Source organism: Hippopotamus amphibius, chromosome 4 (genome assembly GCF_030028045.1).
Source record: "Hippopotamus amphibius kiboko isolate mHipAmp2 chromosome 4, mHipAmp2.hap2, whole genome shotgun sequence".
Taxonomy (NCBI): domain Eukaryota; kingdom Metazoa; phylum Chordata; class Mammalia; order Artiodactyla; family Hippopotamidae; genus Hippopotamus; species Hippopotamus amphibius.
The window spans coordinates 14,623,543-14,642,561 of NC_080189.1; the positions used below are offsets into that span (position 1 = coordinate 14,623,543).

The following is a 19,019-nucleotide window of genomic DNA, read 5'->3' on the forward strand; positions in this document are numbered from 1 at the left end:
CCTGGCTTATCATTCTAAAGCAATGCTTCCCCTTGAAAAGAAAAAAATGATCATGGACCCTGAACAGACTTAAATGGTAAATTTTTAATATTACCCAAATGTGTGCAAATTTCAACCTAAGTTTACACTCTATGTGCCCATAAATCGTCCATAATCATCAAATTCAAGCTGCAAGGAAGGGAGAAGCCAGGGTCTTACCCACCCACTCCCACCTTCAGGGGTGGCTCCTGTAGGGGCTTCCACTTCTCCCAGACAGACCCAGTGTGACCCACCGTGTTTCCAGCCTCCGCTGGGCAATCCCTGGGCTCAGGTAATGCTGCCCGCCGCCGCGCCACCCCCACTCCCATCCCTCCAGCCTTGAGGGGAGGTGGCCTTCCACCGTCGTTCATCTCTGGGTCGCCTCACCTCCCCTGTTTGGACTCCTGGTTTTTTCCATCCTGGCAAGTTTGAGATGGGGAGTGCAAGTGTCTTAGGTGGGATGCCCCCAAAGCCAGCTCTGAGAGGGAGACTTGCGTGCCGAGTGTTTCCTGGGGGATGTTCCCAGCATCAGCAGCTGAGAGCGAGAGAGCAGCAGGAGCGGGCAGAAGATGTCAAAATGCAGCGCAGCTGCAACAAAAGCCCCCTCCGCCATCCCAGAGTCATCCCAAACTGGGGCAGGGCCGGGACTGTATACCTCACCCCCACCCCCACACAGGTGAGTTGGCCTGGGGCTGCCCCCGGGAAGGGGCTCCTGTTGGACGTTGGACGAGGCAGCTCCGTTCAGGCAGGGCCAGTCCTCAGTCCCGAAGGAGAGGCTGGGCAGAGGCCACAGCATCCACCTCAGGTTCAAAGCCCAGCTCTGCAATTTGCAAGTTATATGCCCTGACCAAATTCCTTATCCTTATTTAGCCAGTGTTTCAGTTTCCTCATCTGTGAAAAGGGAAACTGTGAGGACTCAATGAGACCTCGTTCCTGCAGGGAGAGAGCCTCCGCCCCTGCTGGCTTCCCTGGGGGAGCCTTCATCCGTTTGGGCAGGACCCAGGGCACTGGCTGAGCGGCACTCAGGAGGGGGCGGGGCTCCCGTGCGTAAAGGGTCGTGTGCCCCGTTTCTCCCACTTCCTGCTGCCAGGGGCTGGGTGACCTTGTTCTCGCTGGCTTTTCCAGTTCCGGACAGAATGAGGAAACATCCAAGGTCCTCTGGCAGCCTGGCCCTCCCTCCTGTTCCTCCCAGGACTTGCGTGGGGGCGGGGGGGAGGGGAGTCAGAGCGCCGGATTCTGGGGTCCCTGGCCCGGGGTGGTGTGTCAGGCTCTGTGCTGTTCGCCTTCATCCCGTGTGTGTGCACGGCAGTCCCCAAGAGCCCCACAGGAAGGTCAGGGTGGGTGAACCAGGGCAGAATTCCTGGCCCCCCCCCCCCCCCCCCCCCCCGCCAAATCCCGCCTGCACTCTCAATAGTAGAAAAGATGGAAAGAAAGAAATCGAATACAGTGGGGGTATGTGGAAGAGTACAGCAGCACCCCAAACTTCTGCAGAGTCCCCCTGCTGTATATGGGGACTTGATGTGAATGAGAAAAGGTCCCTCCTCTGGGAGCACACAGCCCCATGAGCGCTCAGCTTAGAGAGAAGTGTCTTTGTGCAATCTAGAAGAAGGCCCCTGGTCCTCCCTGTGCACTCAAGGTGCAGTGCAAGACCTGCCCAACCCTATGGGGTGACCCTGTAGAAAGGCTCCACTCGATGCCACAGGCTCCTTGCCTTCCTTGCCTGTGCCCTGCCAGTTTTCTCAGCCCACACCATGCCACGTAGTCTTGGGTTCTGCACATTTTGTGTGGTTTATGGGCTTAGGATGGACGATCAGTTTATATGCCACAGAGATGCCACAATCAGTTTATATCCCACACATCAAGCATCTCTCTCTGCCTTAGAGTCTTAGATGTTGCTTTCTGGGATGACATTCACAGATTCATTGAGTCCTTGAACTGCAAGGGACCCAAGAGATTACTAATCATTGCTGAGCGACAGGGCTAGCAAGCCTGTTCCTTTGGGGACAGACCCCAGACCCAGAGGCACCCCAGCCTGGCAGCGTTTGCCCCTGAGGTTCTTCTGTGCATGTGTCCTACCAGTCTCCCCTGCTCTGCTCAGAGCTCATGCCTAGTGACTTGTGTCCATGGACATGGAGCACAGCATCCTGCCCGGAAGACATGTTGCTGGAGAGGTGGCGTGGGTTGAGCAGAAGTCAGGAGCTGGATGAGTTCAGGGGGATTTAGCTGGATTTGTTCAATCTAGAACCCAATGTTAATCCTCATGACTTTAAAAAAATGGATACAATGGGTCTGCATTGCTTCCTGGCAGCACCTGCCTGGAGCTGAGAGGTGTCTTCCCAGCAGAAGTGCAGCAGTGGCCTGAACCCCAGTGTAGCGGGGAAGTGGTATGTGTGTACTCCAGAGTCCGCCAGCCTGAGTTTCAATCCTGGATCACTTATTAGCTAAGAGACCTTGGAAAAGTTATTCCCCTCTGCCTCAGTTTTGTCATCTGTCAAATAGGATGATGACATAACAGGACCCATCTTAGAGAGCTATTAGAAGGATTAAGTGATTACGTGCTTACAGCACATAGTACGTAATATTTGTTAGCTGTTGTAACGACAACTGGTGAGTTCCCATTGGGCAGAGTAGACATGTAAAGGTTCCACAAACATCATTTTATTGTCTCAGTGACCCCAGGATGCTCAGCAATAGGTTGTAGCTGGCCTAAGGAAACCCAAGTGGGGAAAGTCATCTATGAGACCCCCTCCCCTCAGCAAGGCTATCTTCCAGACTGCCCAGGGCGTGCAGGGGCAGCCTCGGCTCTGGGTCCTTCCTGGTTCAGAACTCTGCCTCCGCCAAGGGCATGATGGGAAGGGCTGCAAACAGCCAGTTGTGCTTCCTGTCTGCAGCCTCCAAGGGCACATCCCCAGATCCCAAGGCATCTTCATTCCCCTCCTAAGTCATTACCATCTGTCTTCCACAGCATACTGGGCATTGTAATTTCCAGCCTGACTCCTGCTTGGGGTAATGGGTTCCATGAGCTTACCACCTATCCAGTGAAGTCCAGTGTTCTTCTATTATTCCTAGACATCATCCTCTCAAACTTTAAGCGGAGCCCCCTGGCTGTAGTTCAGGATTGGGTGAATGAGCTCATGACCACCCTAACCACGACATTCATGATCAAACAGATATTATTCCTTCCTAGCCTTTATCTTCCCAGGTGGATGAGCCCTCAATGTACCCCTCTGTATTTTTATGGCAGCTTCCCTATTTCCTTGGTATCTTCGGTTGATCCTTTTTCTCATTTCCCACTGTCTTTCATGAGGTGTGGAAGATCCACAGGACAGAAATCCCTCCCCAATCACAATTCCCCCTATGCCTCATTCTATTACACTTGGATACACTTCCAAGTACCAAATGAGAATTTCTGTTCAATACATGCAAATTGTAGTCATTTTATTGAAGAAAACTGGAAAAAGAGGGAATTGGGAGTTGGTGAAAGAGAAAAGAGTAAAAGTAGGCAGAGCACCAACAGAGGATTTTGCCATCGAGGGTGGGAACAATAAAAGGTGAGATCTTAGAACTCCGCCCCAGAGCTGCTTTATACAGCCGTGCAAGATGCGTCTTATCCAAGGATGCCCTGCAAGGGGGCAGGTGGGGGCTGGAGTCCAGTCGTCACCCGCTCACCATGGGTGCTAAGCTGCACCAGCCAGAAGGGGTTAGCTTTTCTTGATTTTCGTAAAGACACCTCGTGAGCCAATATCAGCCCTGCCCATTCCTGCGTTGGTCAGTATGGGGGCAGCTGTATCTCCCAGACAGGGAGGGCAGAAAAACCCAGGTCAGAGCTAGGCACTGGGTCCTGACGTGCTCCACCATCCATCCAGTGAGCACTTGCTGAGCATCTGCTATGTGCCCGGCACTATTTTAGGTGCTGAGAAGACAGGCAGGGTTCCTGCTCTCACAGAGCTTCTGTTGCAGTCAGGGAAACAAATTAGCAAGGTGAGTTTAGACACCACAGGCATCATAACGGGCTAGTTCAGGGGCGGGCAGACTACAACCCTTGGGCAAAATCCAGCCCTCGCCCTATTTTTGTAAGGCCTATGAGCTAAGAATGATTTTTGTATTTTTAAAGGATTATAAAACAAAATAAACCCTTAGGACATACCCAAAGCCTAATTATCTACTCTTTGGCCCTTCATAGACAAAGTTTGCCCAGCCCTGAGGTGGTAGGGTGGTCTAGTGGACACTGCTGGAGGCCTCCCCAGCACCCATCAACATCTCCCAAATACATCTCCAGGCAGCCTGGAGATTTGGGTGGGATGCGGACTTAGCTGCCTAAGTCTAATCCGGGTCCTTTCAGCAGTGACTGGTTCAGGGGCTGGTTCAGGGATACGCCAATCAGCACATGGGTGTCTCTTACTTAAGTAACGGTCCAGTACTTCCCTTTGAGTGTTGGAAGACAAGAAACTCTCTTACTGGATAAGGTGGGATATGGATGTGAGGCCAGGGATTGCTGCAGCCATTTTGCTAACGTACAGGAGGTCAGCATGAGGACAGAGCTGACCCATCGAAGAGGGGAACAGTCAGAGAATCACAGAGATGCAGATCCAGGGCCCTGACTGGAGCCCGACTGGCTTCTGCACTTCTCAGTTCCACAAGCCACTATATCCCCTCAATGCTTATGCCAATTTGGGTTTCTTGTTTCTTTTGACCAACAACATTCTAACTGATATAGATGCTCAAGGAAAAAGGAGATGATATTTGAGCTGAGACATGAATTATTGTAAAGATCTGGACGGAAGACCTTCCAAACAGAGGAAAAGGCAAATGCCAATGCCCAGAAGCGGGCACGAGCCAGGCACATGTGAAAAGCAGGACAGTCAGTGAGCCCTGGGGAGAATGATATCTGATGAGGTAGAGAAGTAGGCTAGGTCTTGATGACCGAGGAGAGGAGCGTAGATATTGCTCTAAATGCAACAGGAAGCCATTGTTCATTTGTGGGGTTTTTTTTTCAACTTTTTCAATTGATTTTTATTTACATACAGCAGTATAGTACACAAAGCTTAGGGCACAGTTTGATGAATTTCGACACTCATACACATACACACATATCTCTATCACCTAGATCAAGAATTTCTGCCCCCACAAGCCATATGTGTAATTTAAAATTTTCTAATAGCCATATTAAAACAAAAACAGAAACCCAGGTGAAATTGATTTTAATAATGTATTTGATTTAACCCAACAGATCCAAAATACTGTTTTAATATGTAATCAATGTTAAAGGTGATACTGGACTATTACATTTTTTCCTGGCTAAGTCTCTGAAATCCAGTGTGCATTTTACACTGACAGCACATCTGTTTGGACTAGGCACATTTCAAGTGCTCAAGCCATACATGACTGGTGGCTACCATGCTGAACAGTGTTGGTTTAGAGGGTAAGGCATGATAAATAGAAATAAAGCAAACAGTGTCCATTGATCAGAATAGAAGTTATGTAAAATGTGAGTCACGGACCTTATCTCTATTTAGAGTACTGACTTTAAATTTTTATTTTGGTGAAAGTAAGGTACCACCCAGTTCCCTGGCCCTATATTCCTCTAAGGTCTTAGATTACTCAACAGAATTTTCCTTCTTTGAGGAGCTTTAGTTCTCCTTTGGATTCTCTCATGAACAGAGTGTCATTCTGCACATTCTTAGGCAGTATGAACATCTGAATGATAGGTTCCTCCTCTAAGCAATAACCTGCCTATTTCACCCTTGGGTTATCGCAGACTTTCTCATAGAAGTCTTTCTACATCTGTGGGCTCCCAACCTGGCTGATCATCTGAATCACTTCAGAGTAATTAAAACAAACAATACACATCTAGGACCTCCTGAATCACAGTCCAGACATGTGCTCAGTGATGTGCATTTTTAAAAATCTCAGTAGTGGTGCAGTTGTTAAGACTCACGCTTCCACTACAGGGGGCTTGGGTTCGATCCTCGGTTAGGGAACTAAGATCCCGCGCAAGTCTTTGAACAATAATATATACTTAAAAAAAAAAAAACTCAGCAGACTCTGATGGGCATTCAGCTAAGGACACCATCGACTTTGCTGAACAGGCCAGAAACTTCATCTGTGGCAGAGACACAGCAAGTCCCAGAGCGACAAATATTCTGGGAGCAAAATTCCTTTTAACAGTGTCATTGTGGGATTTCCCTGGTGGTCCAGTGGTTAGGCTTCTGTGCTCTCAATGCAAGGGAGTCAGGTTCCATCCCTGGTCAGGGAACTAATATCCCACATGCCAAAAACAAACAACCCCACCCCCAAATAAATAAACAAAATGTGTTATTGTGGCCAGGGGAGGGGTGGGACATTTTCTGTTTCCTCAGGGCTGGGGTGATGGTAATGGCTGAGGCAGGGGCCTCAGAGTTCCCCTTGAGTGTAGCCTATTTTCGGCAGGTAAAGCGGTAGCCCATGGGACAGGAAGCAGTATCTCCTGTTGTGGACCAATATGAGACAAGACAAAGAGGGCCTCAGGTCTCCCGTTGGCCTGAGGGCTGTAGGTGAGGAGGAAGTCCACAGTTGGTAACCCATCCTCATTCTCCACATTTTGCTTTTACCGATGGTACTGGCTTTCCTGGCAGTGAATCAATGGAATCTCTTCTACACACATAGGTGTATAACAGCAGAGCTAATCTGTGTTTCAAGGGGCAATTTGAAAGAGCAATGACTAAGGTAAAAGAAAAAAAATTAACCCAGTCCTTCTGGATTTCATTTTAATTGCTGGGTGTGTGCTGGGCACCAGGATCATAAAGTAGGCCTGGTTTCCTTCCTTTGATAAATTTAAAGAGCCCTGGATTTGCAGTCAGGACACTTGAGTTCTAGTCCCAAAGCTATCACTAACAGCTGTGTCACTTTGGGTAGATGATTTAATTTATCTGAGCCCCACATCTCTCACTAGTAAAATATGAGTAATAACTTTTTTAGGTTATAGGGATTAGTGAATAAGACCACGCATGTGAAAGCAATTTGGAAACTGTAAAGCACAAGATAACATCGCAAACACAAGATGCTAACGTTTATGGTAGAGAAATAACGCGGAACGTAGAAAAGCGGGAGAAACCCTTCACCAGCTTCCTAGACGCTCAGGGTGGGAGCGCGTTTCCGTCGCTCAGCCCTCCTTCCTTTCTTCCTTTACCCCTCCTCCCGCCACGGCGTGTTCTTTACAAACAGCAGGCGCTCTAATCCGAATGACTGAATAAATGAACTCGCTCTTGATATTTTGGTCCTTGATACACACCTGTCCTAGGCTTTTGGGAAAGCATCCCCCAAGAGAAAGCGCTTGGCCAGGTCTCCATCAATGTTTCCAGTGGCAATTCCTCTGCAAGCGGCAGGTTTCCATTGGCTGGGGACCTCCTGCTCGTATCTTTCATTGGCTGACTGCTACTGGGATGAGGAGAGACAGCTCCTCTGCGGTTCGCCGCCGAGAACCACTCAGGGCTGCTTGCGCCTTCGCCGCCGCCTGTCCCCATCAGTCCCTGGGAGCGCCCGCCTCCTCCGCGCGCTCAGTCCGTCCCGGCCGCAATTCTAGCCGTAGGCCCGGAATCGACAGCCTCCGCTCAAATCGCCTCATTTGGGACACGTTCCCCAGCTAAACCCAGCCACCGCCGGTCCCTTAAAGGACATCTTTCTGGTCCTCCACTCAGAGGCGGAGCATCACAGGGCCACGCGAGCTGTGCCTTTGTCACTTTCTCAGGCCCGCATTAAACGCTCAGGGTCCTCCCCAACTCTTCCCCTCCTCAGCGGACTGAAGATCGCTGGGGTTTACATGCACTGGGCCCCAGACACCAACAGAATAAAGTGGGACATTTCTTTCCTCACTTACAGAAAGTATTTTCACTCGGCAGGAGCAGCATCTACACCTCTTTAGAGCAAGCTTATTTTAACACCACCAAGCTAGAGAACACGGGTGCAGTTAGGGGCGCTTTCTAGCGGCTTCCCCTCCTCCCCCAACCACACACACGCTTCCCATCAGGCTGCATTGTTCCCCGGCCTCCCCGGGCGGCGAACCCAGTAGCCCGGCCTGCGCGCCCCGGCAGCCCCTGCGCTCGGGACCAGCTGCAGCCGCCCGGGCTCGGGACGCCCCTCCGCAAGCCAGGCTGAGCGCCGGGCTGGGGCGCGGGGGCGCGGGCGGGGCCGGCGCTGCCAATCACGGCGCGGCGCACGTGCGGCACGTCTGCGCATCCGGCCCCCGCCCGGCGCCGGCTCGGCTGGGGGTGCGAGGGGGCTGTGGGTGCGCTCTCGGGAGGCGCGTCTGGGTAGGAGGTGTGAGCGTGCGGGAGTCGGGGGGTGCGAGCGCGCGGGGGTCGCGGCTGTGCGCAGGCGGCGAGGAGGGTGTGAACGCGCGGGGTTGAGGGGCTGTGTAGGGGTCTTAGGGTTGCAGGCGTGCGGGGCGGAAGATTTCTCCGAGGTCTGGAAGGTGCCAGGAGGCGTGGGAGGGATCAGGCTGTAAAGAGGGTGTGAATGCGCTGCGGCGGGGGTGGGGGGAGGGTGGGGTGGTTTAAAGGGGATGCTTCTGGGTCTTGCGGAGGGCCGGGGGAGTACGATCGCGCAGAGTGAGTCTGCCAGGGTACCCCGGGGCTCGCACGAGGGTCCGCCGCCGCTCGGCCGCCCCCCTCCCCCCAGCTATAGTATAAAAGGGAGCCCCGGGAAACTCCCCAGTCGGCCTCAGCCTGCCTCTCGCTAAAAACTGGGCCACAGGCAGGTGGAGAGGGTGTGATGACCCGAGCATCTACCGCCAGCGTAGCCAAGGGCCCGCGGCAGGAGGGCAGGGAGGGGGCTTCAAATGCTGGACCCAGGGCCCCAGTTCAGGAGAAAGCAGATCGTTTTAGGTGCCTCCTTCCCCACCGTCCCCATATCCCACCCACCCCCGGCCAGAATAGAAGTGTTTTACTTCTGGTTGTGATTTTTAATCACAGAACCATCCAATATATAAGCCAGAGGACGGCAGCCCAGGAATCAGAGCTGTCGGTGTGGACTTGACAGCGATCAGAAAGGAAGATGCGGCACCACCAACAAGGCCCACTCTGTGATGGGGCTTCCTGGCTGCTCTTTAATGTGAAGGGAAGTTAGAAAGGCGTGGGACCAACATCCTCTGTACAGAGCGGCATCTTCATTCGCGGGTGTACTGGTTGGGTCCCGGAAAGGTTCGCGTTGCTGAAAGGTCAGTGAGGAAGCCAGTTGGATGTAGCTGTACCTCTCTGTGAGTCCCCTGAGGTGTTCTGCTGTTTACCCTCCTTGAAAGGCTCTAACAGCTTCCGGAAGAGGAACTCCCTTTGAAGTGTGGGCCGTACTTCGGCTCCTCTGACTTCGCGTTGTCTGCTTTGATGTGGGGTGACGCCAGGCTTAGCAGAGACTGGCTACTGGGATCAAGAGATCAAACAGCACTCCAAGTTCACCTCCACCAGGGTAGATGTATTGAAGGGCCCGGTGAAATATTCTAGAAAGGATCTCAGAATTTTCCATTTCCTGTTGCTGTTTTTAAATCAATACAGTACGTATTTTACAAATGTATCATTCAGTTTTCTTTATGAGATTGCAATGGAAAATCTTGAGCTAAAGTGCTCTACCTGCATGGCTTCGTTTAATCCTCACAACGATGCTTTGGGGTGGGTATTATCCGCAGTTTATAGAGAGAACCTGAAGGCTTAGGGTCAGGCAGCTGGGGAACCTAGCCCTCTTCTTGAGCACCTCCTCACTGAAAGTGAATTGGGCGAATCAAATGAAACAAACTGCGCAAAACACAACAGTGCCTGGACGACAGTCAGCACAGTGATGAAAGGTGAGCTATTCTTCTCATCACTGTTACTGTTACAAATAAGAAACAAAAGTTGCCTCTGTTGCCGCGACAAGTTCTACAGGAATCACAGGCAGCAGACCTTGATGAATTCTTTTAGAAATGTTTAGGGTTTTGCTGTTTTCTGGTTAGAGCCGTCTCCAAATGGTACTAGAAGTGGAATTCTTGACCAGGATGCTCCAAGACAAACTATACAGCATGTCTTCCCGCAGAGATTTGCTCCCAGACTTGATCTGTTCTTCCTTCCCAACTGGAAAAGGCTCTCACAGACTCGCTGTCCAGCGCTCAACTGGGTACTTTGTTGCCTGCATTTAGAAGGGAATGGAATGTGTGTATCTTTAATGACATGGATAATGTAACTTGACTCTGTCTTAAAATTTCACAAAGCAAATCAACATTATTTACTGAATCATTTACTTTTTTTTAATAGATTTATTTATTTTATTGGCTGTGTTGGGTCTTCGTTGCTGCACACGGGCTTTCTCTAGTTGCGGCAAGCAGGGACTACTCTTTGTTGTGGTGTGCAGGCTTCTCATTGCGGTGGCCTCTCTTGTTGCAGAGCACGGGCTCTAGGCGTGTGGGCTTCAGTAGTTGCAGCACATGAGCTCAATAGTTGTGGCTCAAGGGCTTAGTTGATCTGCGGCATGTGGTATCTTCCTGGGGCAGGGATCGAACCTGCGTCCCCTGCATTGGCAGGCGGTTTCTTGCCCACTGCGCCACCTAGGAAATCCTGAATCATTTACTTGTTAAGAAGTGTTTTAGAAGTGCTGCTTTTGGGCTGGGGGTGTCCTCCAAAGGCCCCTTAGTTACCTGAGGCAGAGTGTGTTGGAGGCTGTCCTACAGACAGGTGTGCCCTGGGTGGCCCAAGAGGACAGCAGTCAGGCTGAACTGCCACTTGGGTATTAGCAGGACAGGATGGGGAGGGTGACAGGTGCCACAGAATCACTGCTAACTGAGGCGCACAGCGGAGCCCCAATGAGGGGGGCCTCTCTTTAATCAAAGGTGGGTAGGAGGTCGAGCACAGCCAGACTTTGCTCTGAACACAATAAGATGGAAGAAGGTATAAAGGAGTAACACGTGGCAGTTGTAAAGGTAATAACAAATGGGCATCACATGTTTTATGTCATTTAGCCTAGGAAGTAGGTTACTATTATTGTTCCTACTTTACTGGTAGGAATGCAGCTGCAGGGAACTTAAGTTGCCCAGTGTTGCCCAACTAGCAAGTGGTCTCCCAACTAGTAAGTGGCCGGTAAGGACTTCTGCTCATGGCTGTGTAACTCAGACACATGGGGATGGAAGCGTTTTGTTCTTTTGTGCTGAGGATTCAGTTTACAGCTTCTTGTTGTGGGGAATCTGGGACATCCTGGTCCGAGTCCATGTGAGGGGAAAAGGAGCTGGCCGAATGGGAGGGAGGGGGACGGTAAGTAAGGATCTGGTGGCTGAGCAGGGATGGCTGAGGGAAATTGGGACAAGTGACACAGTGGGAGAACACAGTGATTGGTATTGTGTTGGCAGGAAGCAAGAGTACCTTTTTTATTTTTTAAAAATATTTATTTTATTTTGGCTGCGCCAGGTCTTAGTTGCAGCATGTGGGCTTCTTAGTTGCAGCATGTGAGACCTAGTTCCCTGACCAGGGATCAGACCTGGGCCCCCTGCATTGGGAGTGCGGAGTCTTATCCACTGGACCACCAGGGACGTCCCCAGAGTGCCTTTTAGAGGTGTGTGTTCAGGGAGCGGTGAAGAGGGATGCGCCGTTGCTGGGCTGAATCGGGAGCAGCAGGTGGCAAGCGTGGCGGCATCGTAGGAAGGCGTCCGCACTAAGGTGTCCTGTGCCAGCACAGTGGCCAATTTGTGTCAAAGTACAGCAGTGACACCTTCCAGTTTTAACACAGTGTCATGGGTTGAATTGTGCCCCCCCCCCCGTATGTTGAGGTCCTTGCCTCCACTACCTCACAACGTGACCTTTATTTGGAAATAGGTTCATAACAGGTATCATTCGCTAAATTAGAATGAGGTGGGAATGTCTGGCAATCCAGTGGTTAGGACTTTGCACTCTCACTCCCAAGGGTCCAGGTGCAACCCCTGGTCAGATAACTAAGGTCCCATATGCTGTGTGGCGTGGCCAAAAAAACAAAAAAAACAAAACCTTACGAAAAGGAGAGATTTGGACACAGATACCCACACAGGGAGTGAACATGTGAACACATGCCTTGTGAACATGAAGGCAGAGATGGGGGTGATGTGTTTACAAGCCAAGGGAGGCCGAAGGTTGCCAGCAAACCATCAGAGCTGGGAGAGAGGCCTGGAGCAGTCTCCCTCGCAGAAGGAACCAACCCTGCCAACACCTTGATCTCGGCCTCTGGCTTCCAGAACCGTGAGACAATAAATGTCTGTTGGTTAAGTCGCTCGGTTTGTAGTACTGGTCAGTAATATGTGCGACCACATATCTGATGGCCGCCCGGCTGCCACAGAGCGCTAAGATTTTTGAAACCTTGCTTTGTAGAAGCTGAGAGAATCTGTTTTATATAAAATGATCTCCTCTGTCTCTCTAACAGAATGCTACATATATATATAGTTTATAAGGTGAGGCCGGTCTTGTGTTGCAATCATGGTGGACGTGATGGAGTCGCCCAAGGCGCACATCAACACCAGCACGCTAGCTCCGTTCATCGACCAGCCCGTCTGCTTCGTAGGGAGGCTGGAGAAGATTCATCCCACTGGGAAAATGTTTATTCTTTCAGTTGGAGAAGGAAAAAATGGAACTATTGAGTTGGTGGAGCCTCTTGATGAGGAAATCTCTGGAATCGTGGAAGTAGTTGGAAAAGTCACAGCTAAGGCAACCATTATGTGTGCATCTTATGTCCCGTTTAAAGAAGGTAACCATCCTTTTGATCTTGGACTTTACAATGAAGCTGTGAAAATTACCCATGAGTTCCCTCAGTTTTTTCCTTTGGGGGTTGTGCAGTGTGGTTGAACTGGATGAATTTTTTATGATTGCCAATGAGCTATTTTGAAGACTGTTACAGGAGGCCCCTGATAGTTGAAGGAGAGATTCCTGTGATTTTTAATACTGAATTTGTTCTCTTTTTAATTTCACTTACCTAACTTTACTAGATATTCCAGTATGCCGCTTTTGACAGAACTGGTTTATTGACAGTTCTCACCCAAGTCCTCATAAAGAGTCATTTCTCTGGCATATGGTCAGATTAGATGCAAGAAGAAAGCAGTTGGCTGAATTTAGTTTTCTGTTTTGTTAATAAAAGTTTAAATGGTAAAAAAAAAGAGAAAAAATAAGGTGAAATGGAATAAATATATTAAAATTGTAATGAAAATCGCTCTCACCCTCATCCTTTGCTCCCTGGCTTTCTCCAGAGGCAGCCACTCTCTATAGCCTTTAACCTGGTGTTTACCTCTATTGTTCTAAATCATATGCTTCTATTACTATTGCTTGATTTTTCAGTTTTGGATGTGACCTGTTGACTTCCAACAGTGGTAGCTGAGAATTCACCTGCCCCCACCATGTCCCTATGTCACAACATTTGATGAAATGATTAGTGTTCATGTTATTAGGACCAGAAAAATACTATTGGCCTCTAACCCAGGCAGTGCCGTAGGACCATACCCCTTTCTGCTACAACCGTTGTCTTCCTCTGGAGTAGATAACAGCTTTGTTTTTTCATTTGCCTGATTTTCTCTGAACCTCTGTGTTTCCCAGATGCTCTACTGTCTCTGCCACACCGCTGTCAGCATTACTTTCCAGGCCCCCCCCGCCCTTCTTTTTTTCCCAGGTAGTGTCCTCTGGCCTCCTGCTGCAGTGTGGTCTGGTGGCTTCACCCACAGGGCAGCCCAGGTGCTGGGAGGGAGGAGTCTTTTAAAAGTGGTAGGTGATTATCTTTTAAAAGTGGTAGGCAGTTTTCTGGGTTTTTTTTTTTTTTTGGAGGTGGATGTTTCAGTTCAGCTTTGGGGCCGAGTCTCTTTTTGTTTCATGAAGGCCACCCAGATGGGCAGGTGCACCTCGTTGTCCTAAGGGAAGCTGGCCAGCCACCATTCACGTCACCTGAGTGTAGAGGGTCACAGTTCCAGTTTGAACCTGTTAATCATTCTTCAAGCTGAGCCAGGTCTGAATTCAGAGGGTGCAAATGACTGGAGGGGGCCTAAACTCACTCCTGTGGAAATTGGTGTTTTTGTTAATTTGTTCTTTTGGGGGAGAGAGGAGGGAGTATTTGCTGAAAGTTGCTTGCAGGAGATGCAGAGTGGACGAGTGACAGGTGCATTTTGTCCCCCTTTGAATAGAATCAGCACTGCTGGGTCATCAGCGGGTCAGGCTCTGGGGCTTGACAGCATCTCCCCACCCCCGCCTAGAGCCTGGTAGGTGCCCCAGGGACACTGTGCCATTAGCGCTGGTGGCCCCAAGGCTCCTGCTGGTGGGTTGGGGGCCGTGGACTTCAACCAGAGAAGCCATGGGAGAAAAAGGACAAGATAATGACAGGGACTAACTGGGGGGCCCTTTTGAGGACTCCGTGAAAGACCCAGGGGAGACTCTGCAGGGGTGGGGCTGAGGGCCTGCATTCGCCTGGGGCCTCAGAATCATTGTGATTTGGAATCTCAATCTAAAAGCAATCTGATTTCAACCTCAGGCTGCTGAAAACTGCATGTATGTGTGTGTTTTCCTCAGCATGATGCAGAGAGATAGGGTATTTTTTATCCCTGTCCTATGGAAAGAAAATCAAAGTTGCAAAGAGGCTTATATCCTTAAGTGACAGAGGTGGAATTGGACCTCAGGTCCAGTGCTTTTCTATTTCCATTGAATATGAAATTCAAGTCGCGGGGAAGGTCACGGGACATAACAGCTCCATTGTACATGTTACTGGTCCTGGGGACAAAGTATTTATTACATTCAGTACGGTTATCACAGTTTAAGAGGAACAAGAATAAACTCAAGCATGCCCTAGATTGAAATAAACTTCATGAAAACAGATCAAGTCTGTCCTTTTCAGCATTATGTTCCATCGCCCAACAAGACCTGGCACAAAGTAGGTGCACGATTAATTATTTATTGGATAAATGAATGAACTTGGGATATGATGAAAGACCTGGAAACCAAGTCGTTTAGGAAGTAGCTGGAGGAGCTGAAAGCATGTAGGCAGGAGAAAAGCATAGGGGAAATGTCTTCAAGTCTGAAAAGCCCCCATGTGAAAGAGGGATCAGGTTGATGTGTGTAACTCCAGAGCAGAGCAGAGAGACAGCCCAGGGGCAGGACAAGAGCCAGTGGGCGAAATTAGAGTATGAGCAATTTTGGTTCAAAATGACAAAAAATTTTGCAACAATGAAAATGTCAAAAATGAAAATGGAATGCTTTGGAATGACCATTGGCCCTGGCATTTTGTAAAAGCAAAGGCTCTGCTGTGGGAAGGTGGTTGAGCTGTGGCACTTAGGCCACATCTATGGCGAAAGCAACGTAGCCAGTCAGTGCCGGAGAACCCAAACCTGTCTCCCCACTCGCTCCTGGGAGACCAGGCTGCTGTGGCCTTCGTGGGCCCTTCTGTGCACTCCCAGGAGGAGCGGAGGACCTTTGACCCCCAAGAGCCCGTCTTATTGCAGAGGCATGAGGGATGAAACATCAGCTGTGTCAGTGATGCCCAAGCACAGCACACGGGACAGATCAGGGGAAGGAAGGCACTGAAGATCTCGGACTGGTGGACCTGCCATGTGGGGAAGTGCGGGCAAAGGCGCCCCAGCCTGGGGCCAAGGAGTGGGAGGAGGAGGGAAGACGTTTAGGACGTCTCTAAAGGAACCACAGGACTTGTTGCCTGACTGGATGTAGGGGGAAAAGGACAGGAGGCTGAAAATAATTCTGAATGTGAAATCAAGCCTGGTGGTTGTACATTCGGAGAAGAAATTGGGAAGGAGAGACGTTTCTGATCCAGGCAGGCTGTCAGTGAGATACTGAGGGTGACCTGAAATGAGCCCAGAGCCTGGGCGAGAGGGAGGAGCTGTGAACTGATGCAGTATCAGGAACTCGGTAGAAATTGGCAAGGTGAGGTTTTGTGGACAGAATTGCTTCGAAGGGAAGAGTTGAAGAAAGAGGATGAAGCCCAAAGAATGTGCATGAGAACCACACTGTCCCAGACCTCAGCATCCCTGGCTTTAGGGCATATTCCCAGTTAATAGTTTTCCCTTCAGTATTTTCTTACACATGAGAGCTATTGCATTCTGACCTCACAAGGCTGGTCATTGCCAAAGGGGGTGCACCTGTGCAGAGCCTTAGACGAGGACTTGCATGTAGGTTACAGGCAGGAGATGCCGCAGGTTCCATTCCAGACTTCTGCAATAAAGCAAATATTGCAATAAGGCCACTCACACGAATGTTTTGGTTTTCTGGTGCATATAAGAGTTATGTTTATACTATACTGTAGTTTGTTAAGTGTGCAATAGTGCAATGTGCATACCTTAATTAAAAATATTTTGTTGCTAAAAAATGCTAAGCATCATCTGAGCCTTCAGTGAGTCGTAATCTTTTTTGCAATAGTAACGTCAAAGATCACTGATCACAGATCACCATAACAAATAGAATAATAATGAAAGAGCTTGAAATATTGTGAAAATTACCAAAATAGAGATATGACATAGAGATATGAAGTAGCAAATGCTGTTGGAATAAATGATACCAATAGACTGATTTGACGCAGGGTTGCCATAAACCTTCAATTTAAAAAAAAAAAACCCAAAAACCCCAAAAAAACAACGCAGTATCTGGGAAGCACGATAAAGCGAAGTGCACTAAAACGAGGCATGCCTATTATTTAATTTGAAAAGAGATCCCAGGGAGACGACTGGGGAAAGCAAAACAGGAAAGGGAAAGGCCCCATTCAGTTGGCTTTGGGTAACTGAGGCTTTATCCCACTGGGGGCCATGTAGACCATGCCTAAGAATTGTTTGCCCAAAGGAAGGGAGAGGAGAATGTCCACTGGTTCTTGTTTCCTGATAGTCAGCCGTTATGCCATGGTGAGTGGGTTCCTGCGGGCTACCGATGCCACACATGAGAGCACAGGAACCCCAGGCCAGAAAGCAAGAGAACACAGGGCACAGCCAAGGCAAGGCATCGTAGATGACCCTCCCAAGCAGCTGGTTGCCTCAGCAAGCGCTGGAGCAAAAAGAGGACTCGAGGCATGATGTCCCATCCATCCACATATTCAGCATCACTGGGGCGCCTCCCCCATCAGCGCTAACAGCGCTAACCAGAAGGCAGAATTCTCTCTAGATCCTCTCCCTGTGGATCCCACTGTAGTACTTAGTGTCGTAGGTGCTGGAGCCTCTCACCTGCTTCTGGACCGCTTCTAATGCAGCTAATATCCTCCACCAGCGAGTACGACCCTTCTGTTGCAGCTTTTATAACTGAGATGGTTGCAAATGTCACGATTGATTCATCCTTGTCAGGAAATAACCTTCCTTTTGCCTCAGTTTCATAAATATGGGAACCAATACAGTCCTCCCTCCAACCCCCGTCTGCTGTCCTGACAGCTGGGCTAAGGCACGGACCAGCTCCTGTGTGTCTTTTCAGTGACAGGTACAATTTCCCCACTTCTCTTCCAGCTGGGGCCAGAGCTCCAGTGATGGTGTAGTGCTTGCTCAATTGAGGGACTGCTAAGCTCAGACAGGGTTGCATTTTCTAAGATGCTTCTCATCAGTGGGAAGTAAGTGGAAATTTCCTACATTCCGATCTCTTCCGGCAAGGTTGAATTTGTTGCTTTAATGGAAAACTTTACTGAAGTCTTGAGGATCCCATTCTAGCTATTTCTATCACTGTTGGATTCTAATCTTATATTTATAGATTTGTTTTGCCTCACTCACAGCTAAATATATTTTTACTCAGTTTCTATGGACAAGGTTAAGTAGTCTCTCTTCTTGACTTCTTATGTTTTTCCTTGACCCCTGTTTGGGTTTCATAATCACACAACCTCAGGGGTTTTCTGAGGTTAAGGGAAAACAGCAGCTTGAAGGCTCAGGAAGTGGTTGGGCTTTGGGAGTTCTGGAAATAGAGCCCAGATGTAGACTTACAAATTCTTGATGAGCCTGTATTGGTGGCTCAGATGACCTAGTCCTACAAGGACTGAGTAATGCAGCTAGGCTGACCTCTTGCCTCAGGAAACACAGCACACAGAGGCTTTGAGAGTGAGTGGAAGGCTGCTATTCATACCTTCCCAGGCTCCAGATAAGCATTGGGGCCATATAGTTGGGAATTGTCCTTAGGGCTTAGGGAAAACTGTTGAACCTGTTCCTGATTTGTATCAACTAGTTTACATTCAGCACAACAGCAACTTAACCAAGATATATTAAGTGGCTTCTCATGTACATAGTCTAGTTGCATTATGTCAGCTTCACCGCCTCCAGGGACCCAGGCTCTGTCCAGCACTGTCTACCCTCCCTAGATGGTGTGCCTCATCCTCGTGGTCCATATTAACTGCTGGAGCTCCAGCCATCACATCTGACTTCCAAGCAACAGGACAAAGAGACTTCCTGGAAGACTCATACAATACATTTGCTTATACCTCATTGGCTAAAACTTAATGGCCAAACCAAATTGAAGGAAGATTGGGGAAATTAGTCCTTTAAGCAGGGTGCAGTGCTACTCAGAATAAAGTTAGGGTTCTGTTATCCCAAGGGAGAGAGGGAACATTGCTGTTGGGTTGGGGAGGCAGCTAGAAGTCTCTGTCAGAGAGAGCTGGATTTAGAAGCTGTGAAATAAAGAGTGTACTGGGATTTATAAACTACTTAACTCTTCGTGAGACCCGAGGCAGATCACTTTACTTCTTTGAGCTTCAGTATCTTCATAAAATAAAAAGTTAGACCTTATGACCAATAGCTGCCGTTGTTAAACTGTTCCATGAAGTCCTGGGGTTTCTTGGGGGCACCTCAGAGGTGAATAGGAGCAACCAGAGCTGAGGCAGGAGAGGAGCCCGAGTCAGATGAACTCCTCTCTTATCTGCTTTGTCACGTTACCATGGAGCTCAGCAGTTCTAACGCTCCGTGGCCGGGGGAGAAACTTAGGAGCAATGGGGCAAAGTTTCTGGGTTTCAAGAGGAACAAACTGGACAGGTTGTGTAGACATATCCTTCAGGGATAGAAGGATGCATTTCTGTAATTCTGAAAATCCAGGGAGGCCTCAGAAAGAAAG

At 49.3% G+C, this 19,019-nt stretch overlaps 1 protein-coding gene across 5 annotated transcripts; it reads left to right on the forward strand.

Moving 5' to 3' along the window:
* The first annotated feature begins 8,088 nt into the window (after positions 1-8,088).
* On the forward strand, positions 8,089-13,101 carry LOC130851601 (replication protein A 14 kDa subunit-like). 5 transcript variants are annotated; one of them, XM_057732138.1, is made up of 3 exons: positions 8,089-8,313; positions 8,967-9,211; positions 12,400-13,101. In XM_057732138.1, exon 3 carries the CDS (start codon positions 12,453-12,455, stop codon positions 12,816-12,818), a length of 366 nt encoding a protein of 121 aa, XP_057588121.1. In that variant the 5' UTR covers positions 8,089-8,313; positions 8,967-9,211; positions 12,400-12,452; the 3' UTR covers positions 12,819-13,101. The 5 variants fall into 5 exon arrangements, with proteins under 5 accessions (XP_057588121.1, XP_057588122.1, XP_057588124.1 ...); XM_057732139.1 differs by having other exon boundaries at positions 8,089-8,306; XM_057732141.1 differs by having other exon boundaries at positions 8,089-8,264.
* Positions 13,102-19,019: the final 5,918 nt, after the last annotated feature.

Coding starts and splice junctions, on each gene's coding strand:
- LOC130851601 (XM_057732138.1), top strand. CDS start 12,453: ATGGTGGACGTGATGGAGTCGCCCAAGGCGCACATCAACACCAGCACG.